Source organism: Miniopterus natalensis, chromosome 6 (assembly GCF_054644295.1).
Source record: "Miniopterus natalensis isolate mMinNat1 chromosome 6, mMinNat1.hap1, whole genome shotgun sequence".
In the NCBI taxonomy this organism is placed as follows: Eukaryota; Metazoa; Chordata; class Mammalia; order Chiroptera; family Miniopteridae; genus Miniopterus; species Miniopterus natalensis.
The window spans coordinates 34,446,536-34,459,119 of record NC_142086.1 but is presented as its reverse complement, the minus strand read 5'-3'; the positions used below and the strand labels follow the sequence as shown (position 1 = coordinate 34,459,119).

General features: G+C 39.9%; 1 protein-coding gene across 1 annotated transcript in view; it reads left to right on the top strand.

The window, feature by feature from the left end:
• Positions 1 to 9,011, top strand: part of MORC1 (MORC family CW-type zinc finger 1) — a 135,456-nt gene extending 126,445 nt beyond the window's left edge. Inside the window, 3 exon segments of the mRNA XM_087817862.1 lie at positions 5,101 to 5,295; positions 8,228 to 8,298; positions 8,300 to 9,011. Coding sequence (XP_087673988.1) covers positions 5,101 to 5,295; positions 8,228 to 8,298; positions 8,300 to 8,348 — 315 coding nt within the window. The 3' untranslated portion in view covers positions 8,349 to 9,011.
• The last annotated feature ends 3,573 nt before the right edge of the window (positions 9,012 to 12,584 follow it).

Below are 12,584 nucleotides of genomic sequence, written 5' to 3'. Positions count from 1 at the left end.
GTTGTTTACTTACTAGACACTTTGACATTACATGGTGAGATGTATGTAAGGGAGATGCTGCCAGTGAAATGTTGGAGGGGTGTGTGTATGTGGTAGGCAGTGTCCCATCCCAACTGTGTGTCTGTGGCAGCCAGCGTGAAGAATTACCAGTAAGGCTCCTGATCTTCCCACAGATCTTCATCTGCTGGTTAGGGGACTCTCATTTAAATAGTCACACTGTAAACGTCAGGACTTTGCTAAGGATTAGATAGCCATGCATCTCAGGTTATCCAAGCTTATATATGTCCTTCATGTCTGTCAACACCAATGATAATGTTTTAGTATCTACACTTTCAGTAATGGAGCCAAGTTGTTGGGTCTTAGAGGCCAGACTGAATAAGAGAAGTGTTTATTCAAGGTGAACTGTACTAGCAAAGATGATGAATGGAATCCCCTTAATGTTCAGGGCAAGTGGGATTCAAAGAACCAAAGCAAAATAGTCAGGAAACCATGAGTTCAGCTGAAACTCAGATGTCGCAAGCAAAACACAGAACAGTTGGAGTCATGTCTTCCCTAATGTGAAACTGCTTGGTCTTCAGGATTTTATTAATGATTGTTAGCTTTAGGTGGTCATTATAAAATCTATTCAAATCATTTCTTGAAATATCTATAGGGGACAAATCCATGCAACTTGCCTTGAGGTGTGTATTTTTAATGAAGAGAGCCACATCCAAGCACAGGAGGACCCTTGATAACTCACAGACTCCTTTGGTCACCTAGCCCTGACCACACTAGTGGTTTTCATGACCACTATTAGAGCAGTCAGCGAGTCATGGCAGCATTGGCTGTCCTGCACAACCTCAGCCAACCACCATCCTTTATTTTTTCCTCTCACAGGCCATCTGGTCCATCCAAATTGAAATTGTTCCAGCCTGCTAGACTAGCCTGCCTCTGAACTTTTCCCCGTGCCGTTCCCCAGAATACACTTATCTGCTCTCCCAGTCCACAGTTGGCCTCTTGAAATCCTGCCCACCCCATGTAGAACCTGGCCAACGCTGTCTTCTACATCAAGCCTTGCTCAGTCTCTCCCAGGGAAATTAATCTTTGACTTTCTGTGCTCTCAGAGCACCATACAACTTGATTGTAGCATTAATTAAATTTTCTGCCATGTAATGTAGTAGTTTCTGGTATGCTATTTTTTCCTCAACTAGATTATAGAATCTTTAAAGTTGACAACCTTCTCTCACCAAACTCTATCCTGATGGTATTCAATTAGTAGCTTTGAGTGCACCTGTATCTTACTATTTGCATGTTGCATGAACGTTGATTGTTTCTACTATAGAGGCTGCTCACATAAACACATGCATATCCCTATGAGTAAGGGATGAAACCTGTAGATCTTGTAGGACTGTTTTACTTTATGCACACTTGTTAAGATTCTGGAACTCCAGAGCTCTGACCTTTTAAATTCAAGGCAGGAAATTAAATCTCAGTTAAATATCCTCTCTCTCAATCCTAATTCTGTTCTGAATTAATGTAGTTTGGGAAGAATTCTACTTTTGATCTGCCACAGATTCCTCTACAAGAGGAAGTTTATCCAGCAGAACTAAGCCTCTCATCTCGTTACAGTTCTCTGCTCACCTTAACTAAAATGTTAATACAATGAGAAGTCCTTTTATATCGAGCTTTATAAGTTGTCAAAATTGCTACCTTTTATGGGAACTTCCTAGAGATGTCAGCCTGAGAAAGGCAGAAGAATAAATCAGGAAACAGGCTGGCAGTATTCGAAGGAAATATAGTTTGCTGGTTACAAGACAGTAACCTCTGAGAGACTAAATATGACTTTGAATGTAAAGTGCTGTATAAACATTCTTAACGTCATATCACATTAACAGTGTTGTCTTCAGAACTCTTCATTTTAAAGGAGTTATAGATACACAGAAATTTACAAAATAGTAGAGGTCCCATGTACTCTTCACCCAATGTTTACATCCTACATAGTTATATAATTATAGTACACTGTCAAAGCAGGAAACCGAAATTGGTAAAATATGTCTCATTTTATCATATGTGCAGACTTGCCACTAAAACCAGGATACAAAACTCCCATTACCACAAAGATCTTCCTTATGTCCTGCCTTCCATGCACAAATGTGCCTGACTCCTGGCAGCTGCCAACCCGTTCTACACCTCTGTAATTCTCTCACTTTAGGAGTCTTGTAGAACTAGAATCACACAGCGTGTGCAGCTCTGTGAGTGGCTTCATTCACTCAGCATAATGCCCTTTAGACCCATTCAGGTGCTGATGAACAGTCCTGCTGTTTATCTAAATAATGTTGTTTTTCATATTTTGTATTTCTTTTCAGTTTTATTTGTTTTGGTTTGTTTTATTATTGTTGCTTTTATTTAAAAGTGTTTTTGTGGTGATTGTCCAGGATGGCAAAAGTTGTAAAATCCTGGAGTTCTGAAAACTAAGAAGTATAAATGGCTGGTGACATTAACTATCTGACCTTGACCTTGTTCCAGCTGAGTTGAATTATTCAACCCTACTCCACCTCAGACCATGGGAATGTCACTCCTGGGTTTGACTGAAGCTTCCATGGGAAGCAACTGTGAAGCTTCCTGGAGGAAGCGTTGTTGCCTTAGTCATAAGTCATCAACTTCATGTAGGTTGAATGGAACATGTTCAAAAGTAGATTCCCTGCCACGATCTCAGAATGTGGCCTGGGTTTCAAGGCAAGATTGGCCTGAATGTCTGAAATCCCCTTACTGTGAGTGCAACACATCTGCTCTCCTAACTCCCCACTATTTAGGGCTCACTGTGTGGCAGGCATTGGAAATACAGAGGCGAACAAATCCAATTTTCTTTTTACATTGAGGTTACATTCTAGAGAAAGAGATAAACACATAAATAAAACATACTGCAGTGTCACCTAATGATAGATACTAAACACATAAATAAATAAACATATACTGTGAGGTGCCATAAAATAACTGTGCAGGGCCAGGACAGACAGTGATGGTGTGTGTGTGCTGGGAAAGGGAGCTGTTTAGGTGAGCACAGAATACCTGAGCCGTGTTTCAGTACAGACCCGAGGCAAAGAGGCAGCCTTGTCTAAATCTGGGGTCAAACTTGTCAAACAGAGAAAAAAACAGGCGTGAAGGGCCTGAGGCAAGAATGAGCTTGGTGTAATCCTGGAAAAACAAGACCTAGAACTCAGGAAATAAGGTAAAAATTCCTGCTGCCTCACACAAGTTTCCAGGAAGTTTCTGACTCTGAAAATCTAGAACTTACTTATATGGCAATCTGCAAACCTCACAAGCAAGCCTCTCACCTTTAACAGACTAGTGTGTGTGTGTGTTTGTGTGTGTGTGTGTGTGTGTGTGTTCAGACTCTGAAAATCTAGAACTTATATGGCAATCTGCAAACCTCACAAGCAAGCCTCTCACCTTTAACAGACTACTGTGTGTGTGTGTGTGTGTGTGTGTGTGTGTGTAGGGCCATGTTTGCCATTATGGAGTGGCATTTTGGTCCCAAATACTCCCCCCAGTTAACAGCACATGAAAAGCATAATTGAGGGATAAGCTACCGACATAAATCTAAGGCAAGTTACTTTAAGTAAGGATTTTAATGCTCTTAATTTAATGGAGAATCCACACCTTTCTCTCAACACTAATAATGTCTGTGTCTTACTTGGGGGCACAATTGCACTTTCTCCCATAAGATTTAATATTTGCTCCCGGCCAGGCGTGGCTCAGCTGTTGAGCATCGACCTAGGATCCAGGAGATCACAGTTTGATTCCCAGTCAGGGCACATGCCTGGGCTGTGTGCTCGATCCCCAGTCGGGGCCTGCAGGAGGCAGCAGATTAGTGACGACTCTATCACTGATGTTTCTATCTCTCTCCCTCTCCCTTCCTCTCTCTGAAATAAAAAAATATATATACATTTTTTTTAAAAAAATGAACTTAGTTTAAAAAAAAAGATTTAATATTTGCATTACTTGTGTTATCTCACCCTGTAGACTAGAAGCTGCTTGAAGACTAACCTTACATATCTTTGTATCACCTATAGTTAAATTCAGTGCCTTGAATTCAGAAATACTTAATGAATGCCTATTAAACAGAACTTAATATACTTAAGGGTCTTTGCTTGTTTAAAAGATTTTATAGAAAGGAGAAATTCAGGATGAGGTTAGTGAGTGCAAAGGGGACCATGTGGACAGTGTCTGGGAGAGGCCAGCACATATGAGTGAGTGTGGTACAGGAGGGGCAGGGGGAAGGCTGGACCCAGAAGACAAATAAAGCTACCTTACAGTTTTCCTGGCAACCCAGTCATATTGGAGCAAAGAAATTTCATTACAGAAACATTCAAATGATTATCAAAACAGGATTTGCTGTGTATCTCTTTTTTTCAGAATATCCCCTGGCCCTCTCAAAATGTTGATACAAGAAATTAATGTCATTTTGAAATGGAAGCATTTGGCCTCTACATGACCTATTTCTATTCTTCGAGTGCCTCGAGCACAACATGAGCTCTTGGAAAACAACCAAGCCTCTTGAATTAGCAAGGGTCATGTGTTTTATAAGTATATGACTGTAGGCTTTACAACGGGAAAAGGAACCCAGAGACAGGGACAGAACAGGAACTCTTCTCATTGTAGCTTCTGTGCTTTTTAGATGTTACAGACTTGAGTCATAAGTGACATGACATCGTCTGCCACGAAAGCCCTGAGTGGCTGGCCCTCCTGTTATTGTGAGCTCCTGGTTCTGTGGAGAGAGGGTTGCAGCCCCTTGGTGCCTTGAGTAACCGGTATCACTGGTGGGAGAACAAATTCAACTGTGACTGCATCCCTCCTTCAGTGCAAAGCACGGGGTGCTCTGTGCGCCTCTCATCCTTCTGTTATAGTCCCTGGGCCGTTGCACATCTTTCTTCCTTTCTCTCTTCTTCTGTCAGACTAAGTGCCTTAAGTTTACGGAACATGGGACCACTCATGGTATATACATATGGAGTTGACACTTGGTATAAATGTGACTCATTGAAATAGGAAATTGCTTTCTGATATTAGGGGAGAAAGTATAATTTAAAAACATACTAAAGCTGTTTTTGCAAACATTCCCAGATCCAGAATGTGTACATGGCCCAATATGAAAAGAAACTGAAGAGAAAAACACAGTCTATCATCTATGATGCTAACAGAAGGGGAGTGATTAATGAACTGTCTCTGGTGCAATGTGAACAGAAAAGAAAAGTTACTGAGGATAAGCTGAATAATCTCCGTGTAAAACTGGCAGCGTTGTTGCAGAAACTTCAGCTGGTAAGTGATGAGACTTTATTTGAGCACTAGAACTACGCTTCGTGGAAAGAGCACTCAGCTAGCTTCCTCTCCTAACAGCGTCATCCATTCGTTGACCTTGGACAAGTCATTAACCTAGCCCTTACCTTCCCTATAAGGATATTGAAACCATAAATAAGTGAACTTTGAAGTGTATACTAGAATGTTTTTTAAAGGTCTATTCTCTCTCTTAACAAAATCAGAACCTTGGCTTATGCTTTTGTTGTAGTTTGATTTTCCTCAGGTCTCCTCAGTAGCATGTTTTCAGTAGGAAACTTTTTCTAAATTTTTTCAGACAGAAAACTATGTTCATTTATTTTTATTCTAAGATGTAAATAAAAATAGGCTCTTCTAATCTTAGCGGATAGATAAGAGAGGTCAGGAAACACTTGTAAAATATGGGTTATTGTCCATCTTGTTTGTATATTTTAATGCATAAAGAATTGGGCTGCTCTGATTGAGCTAGCGAGGAAAGGTTTACCTTCTACGATAACACAGAGGTGTTAGGTTAAATACATCAAAATTTAAAATATATGTAGCCAAGATTGAAAAGTCCTTCCATAAATGCTAGAAATCAACAGTGAGCTAGGAAGCAGGTAGCATTTTCCTCAGAATAAGCCCTGACCTGGAACAGAGACAGGGCCTTCCTGGGCCAGGCCAGGTGAGAGGGCTGGGGCTGAGTCTCCTACAGACAGCCCTGACTGGGGGAGGAGTGGAGGTTTGTCTTGCCCTGAAGGGGTTTGTGGGGAGACACGGACTTTGAAGCCAGACTGCCTGGGTTTCAGTCCTGGCTGGGAACATTCAAGCTGACGGTCCATCCCTCCTTCAAAAAAATATACCTGTTTTTGTTTCTCTGGGATTTCTCTTACATTGAATGCAAACTAAAAACACAGAAAATGCCCAGCCGGTGTGGCTCAGTGGTTGAGCATTGACCTATGATCCAGGAGATCACAGTTTGATTCCCGGTCAGGGCACATGCCCAGGTTGTGGGCTCGATCCCCAGCAGGGGGCGTGCAGGAGGCAGCTGATCAATGACTATCATTGATGTTTCTATCTCTCTCTCCCTCTCTCTTCCTCTCTCTGTGAAATCAATAAAGATACATTAAAAAAAATAATAATAATAATAATTTTAAAGACTAAAAATGCGGAAAGTGTTTTTGCTTAGTTGAAATATATAGCCAGAAGAGAAGACACCCTCCCTCCTTGGGTGGTCTAGGCAACAATTAAAATGTTTCATTATTAAAATATAAAAGGACAATTAATGCTTTTTTCACAGAATGGTAACTACATTTGTGCTTCTATCAGCAATACTAAATGACCTTATTATTCAAGTTTACTTATTCCTGTTAGGGTGGGATGTGAGTGGAGTTCCTTTTGGTTCTTGTGGCTGTAAAGGGTGGGATGTATTTTTATGTGCAAAAGGTCTAATACAAAGTCTGGCATATGGTAAAGTTTCAGTAGTAATAGTTGTTTCACTAACAAGTAAAACTAGAGAGACCAAAGAAATCCTGTATCATAGAAATGGAATATCACTCTTTATCAGGAAAGTTAATATAAATTGTTGGTTCTCAGAATAGCACATCTATATTTGGCTAGAAAAAAAAATGAAAGAATACTAATTTGCTTGTCCTTCTATGCCAAATCCCTAGGCTCGCCCCCAAACAGTCAGGGTAATAACACTAATTTAACTTGGTTTATTCACAAAGTTACATAGGGGGTAAGGGCTTTAGCTCGCAGGACGTGAAATGCTTTCCCTAGTGTCATTGGAGAGGTACGCAAAGGGCTCCTGCCCAAATATAATTATTCTCACCCCCCACTTAAAATTTCTGTTTTTACTGCCTCTGATTTCCAGGGCAATTGCAGTGGCCTAGAGCAGAGGCTGAGGTGAGGTAGACCCAAAGCAGACGTGCAGGCACATGAAGAAGCTGGGAACCCACCTGCAGTCCTAGGAGGAAGCCTCGCCTGCCAGGCAGAGTGGTAGGCAGAGTGTTAGACTAGACCGAACAGGCCAGGAAAGGTCCGTGTCGGCAAGGGTCGCGCACGGTGTTCCTTGGGCTCAGTGAATATTTGGAAACTTAGGTGATACTGTGGAAACCTGTCTTCAGGAACAGGGTCCCAGTCACACAGCTGGGACATAACACATTCAGCCTTGTGAGAGGACTGAGCAAATCTAGGGCAGAGGGAGCAAAGCAGAAAAGCACATTTATTGGAACCAGATAGGGATGGAGAAACTAGGGTGGTGGAGCCAGACACTTGTTGAGAACAATAATAAAACTGGGATTGTTTCTGAAAGGTCCTTCCTAAAAATTCTCTTTTCCATCTGCTCAGTCAGAGAGTGGGCTGATCCCATGGTTGGGCCAGAGAGGAGTGAGATTTAGGTCAGTAAAGAAGGAGCATTTGTCCATCTGTTCACCGATCAAGAAGCCCAGGGAAGGAGAGCATGAAATTAACTCAGAGATCTGGGGGGAAAGAGAGAAAAAGGGAGCAGATGCAGGCAGCAAGCCCAGTGCGTGGGAAAAGATGCTGCAGAGGAAACAGAGAAGTCAGAATTTTCCACTCATCTGTTTTGTCTGCGAGGCTGAAGATTCATGAATTTTTAAAATGGGAGATGGGAACCTATAACTGGGAAAGGAGATGGGGCAGAGGAGGGGCTTCAGGAATATGGCAAGTAATTAAGTAGAAGGGGGAAAAAAAAAGAGTTAAATTAACCTCCACTAAAGAAGAAAAAAGGATCCAACTTTCTAACCCCTGCGAGCATAAAATGAGATTACATGTGAAAACATTTTGAAAGGTTAAAAGCACTATTCAGATGCAGGGTGGGTTGTGATGGTGTGTGAATCGTGGAGAAGACTGCTCCGAGGCCACCCTCCCTGTAGCTTCTTTCCTGGCCATCACTGGTTCTCTTCTTTTGCAGGGAGGTCCAGCAGGAGACCTGGAGCAGATTGACAGTTATTTAGAAGCTCTGCTTAAAGAAGATAATCTTTTGGGGAACACTAAGTAAAGGAACTACAGATACAAGACGTAGTCTCCCTTAAGAGAACAGTGAAAGCACTTCTCAAAACTAGAAGTCAGAGAAGACATTCCCTTTTTTAAAATGCCAGTGAGAAAAAGGAAGATTATTTTCAGAATAATAATTGTGCTTGTTATTGTGAAGTTCCTCCTGTTTAACACTGAGACAGTCGTGTGCTTTGGAAATGGAGTGATCTGCAATTTACAGGTTTCTGAGTCCTGTTCCCTAACTCTTCCTGTTCTTTCAGAAACGATTCTGTGAGTTCTGTAATTCCCACCTGAGCAACTAAGAAAGAAAGATGGAAAGGTCATTTAGGCTTAAATTTTGTTTTTACCTAAAAGACTGTAAAAACTGGAAACCAGTGGTTTTCAAAATCAGTATTTACAGGACGACAGAATCACCTCCTCCTGAAACTTGGGTTGAAAAAGACACACATTACGCCCTTTCTGCTCTACAGCCAATACTCAGAAAGCAGGAAACACAAATCCTCACAAAACTTTGAGCTATAGTAGTTAGGATAATTTTCTTACTGAGTTATTGCAAAGTAACAAATCTCAGTATAATGTGAACACACATTACACATATGTAAGAATTGTGTTTTTACATTTTCTTTGATGACCTATTTTTGTGTGTGTTTGTTTAAAAATGTTGGTAACTTTGGACAAAAACAATAAACGTTTAATATTTATTTGTGGAATTGTATACTTTTAAGTTTATGTACATGCACAAGGTATAAAATTCAGAACTTGTGAAGAGGAATATGGTGCAAAGTCTTGACCCCCTGCTTGTCTTTAGCGACTTACTCTTCTCACGCCGTGTGCTGTTACCAGGTACTCGTGAGTCCATTCAGGTACAATCAATGCATATAAAACCATATAAATCATTATATAGATACAAATACGATGGAATAGCAGCCAAAAGATGTTGCTTTTTCACTTCCTACCCCTGCAAGGTCATTCCTACCAGGATCCGTACATGTAGAGCTCTCTCATCTTTAGCTGCTCCTCATTACTCCGTCCCATGGACATACCACAAGTTATTTACCTATTCTCTTGTCAATGGCTATTTACATTTTACCCATTCTTTTGGATTTACGTGCACACAAACAGTGAATATCCTTCTAAGTATGTTCATTTCATATAGGTGCAATTATATCTGTTAACTCTCAGAAGATGAATTGCTAGGTCAAAAGGTATGTATGTTTTATTATTAATAAATATTGCTTATTAACACGCCATAACAATTTTATTCCCGTACGCTCCCACATCAGTGTGTGAGTGTCTGTTTCCTCACACCTTTACCTACCCAGTGAATTACCAATCTTTCTAATCTTGCTGATCAAATAGATAAAATGTTTAAAGCTTATTTGAAATTTAGCCTTTGCTCATGTTCTGTTGGGTGGTATTTTCTTCCTGATTTATTAGGGAAATTATCTTTTTTATATTATATGTATTACAAATATTTTCTTATAATTTTTCATTTAAAAAAGTTTTATGGTGGTTTTGGCCACATAGGATTTAAAAAATTTTTGTTTTAATTTTCTTCTGTTTATGGCTTCTGGGCTTTGTAGCCACATATATATATATATATTTTTTACATTTAAATATATCTTTATTGATTTCAGAGAGAGGTAGGGAGAGGGGGAGAGAGAGAGAGAAACATCAATGATGAGAGAGTCATTGATCTGCTGCAGCCCACAACTGGGGCATGTGCCCTGACTGGGAATCGAACACTGATCGCCTGGATCCTAGGCCAATGCTCAACCGCTGAGCCACGCCCGGCTGGGCTTTGTAGCCATATTTAGACAGGACTTTCCAGTGCAAAAAGTATAAAGACGTTTTACTCCATTTTGTTATAATGATTTTAATGATTATATTGTTAAATCTTTGATTCACCTAGAATTTATTTTGGTGTAAGGACTAAGTTAAAAATCCAACTTTGTGTATGTTTCCAGATAGTCACTTAAATAACCAATCTTTCCCCCCACTGATCTGCAAGCCACCCTTATTGCATGTTAAATTCTTATTTGTATTTGAGCCAAGTTCTAAAAAGAAGTTTCTATAATTTTTCATTGATTGTCCCATCTTTTCTTATGTCACATCCATGTTGTTCTGGTAAGGCTAGTCAGTAATTTTATATTTTAGAATTTTCCTGTGTATCTTTGCATGTTTAATTCTAATTCAAACTTAGATTTAGCTTTTTTACTCACCACCCACCCTCAGATTTTATCTGTATTTTGTTGGGTTTGTGGTGATATTTTGGATTAAGATAGAAAAGCCTTTTTCAAAATATCACATCTTTCTACCCAAGACCAAACAAAATATGCCTTTCTATATGCTCAGGTCTTCATTGGTGCCCTATATTAGCAATTAAAATATTTCTTCAAATACATCTAGTTCATTCTAGCTATATTCATTGTAATTAATTAGATTTATGCTTTGAGCTATTATAAATGAAGCCTTTTCCCATTATTTCTTTCTGTCATTATCTTATAACTGGTTAATGCTTTATATAGCAAGACTCCTGAAGTTTAGATATCAATATTGTATCCAACATAAGAATTCTCATACTATTTGTAATAGTTTTAGTCTTTTCTTCTCGATCAACAAGTAATCATTATGCGTATTTTTTTTAAAGTATGATTTCTGGATCTCATGTCCTTGAATTCTTGACCTACCCAAACTTTTTCTTCCATGAGGGATTTTCTTGGTCCCTTGAAAACTTTCATTACCTTCCTGTGTCATCATCCGTATCCATTCTTCCTTGAATCTAAAAATTGATGATTAGTAAATGCTAATGGTGATAAGAAGTCAGTGCCTCTGAGCATCCTCCTGGTGGACATTTAGAAAGAGTCTGGAGAGAGACTTCCCACAGAATGGCTTTTGAAGATTCTAACAGGACATTCCTCATATTTCCTAACTGAATAATCCCCAGGACTGGGTCCTTATTATCTCATCTACTCTAATGGTTTTCAAGTAACAGTACCAAATGAACGAGCTCCAAATTTCTATGCCCTTATTGAGCACTTGTTTCATATAATTATGAAATTAAAATGTTCTCTTGAAAATCTACAATAGTGTGTTTGAAACAAAATTAATCACATTCACCCTTTAACCATCACCACTTCTTGTCAAGACAGTTCACTTAAGGCCCCCATGGCTCCAGTTCTTGAGGAATCTAGGGTTTTAAAAAGGTAATCAGGACTGAGGTATAGGGACTCAGGCAGAGACCAGACTTGAGAACCAAGTCAATATGGGAACTGGGGGGAAAGGGAGTAAGGTTAGGAGAGGAGACGCATACTTGGAACCAGATGGCCCTAGGTAGGTGGTAATAACTTAATTCTCTTACTCCTCAGTCTGGCTGGTAGCAAGAGGGCTTGAGGACGACCTGGCAATTCATTTCTTCTACCAGAGCATAGGTACAGTTCTCAGGCTCATTCACTCAGTTCTCAAGGCCACTGCAATTGGCTGGGACGAGATCAGCTTGGGAACTGGAGTGGCAGAGAGTCTGGGTAGATGCAGACTTGAGAGCCAGAAAAGACAGAACAGCTAAAGAAGAAAAAGGCAAGAACAATGCCAGGAGACACAGTCCAATATGTTCCTTTGTCTGCAAAACACACTTTTCTGCCTACCACATCTACTTTTTTTTTTTTACTACTAATACCCATGTCTCTTACCCTCTACCTAGACTTCCTTTTAATTTAAGAATACTCAGAATGTATCAATTCCCCATGGTTTTAAAAAAATGTTTTTCATCTAAATTTATCTTCACAATATTTAGGTGTGAAAAGGCAAATAGTCTTATATAAATTTTACAGATAGGGAAACTGAGACTGGTATGTAATGTTTCAGTGTAGTTATTAAGTGGGAAACAAAGCCTAGAAGCCAGGTTTCTGATGGCAACTCTGATTTCTTCCATTAGGCCCCACTGTGTCACTCTAGAACAAAGGCAGAATTTATGGCTAACAGTACAGCAAGGATTGCCCTCTATAAATTATTACCTCTGCCCTTTGCAGAAAACTATCTCTGAATAGCAAGTTAGCACAATCCCATCAGTTAGCAGTAAATGACCTGGTCCTAAAACTGTGCAGATGAGTTAATCTCACTGGCTTTCTATTCTTATTTAGCCTGTAGCTATAAGAGGTTTAGAGTAGCTTTCTAAGGGCATATGTTAGCCTCAAGTTTTAGTAAAGAGTGAGGGACCAAGTACAAACAGACCCTACCTGAAAACAGCCTGAGAAAAGGCCGTAGACTGGGTGACG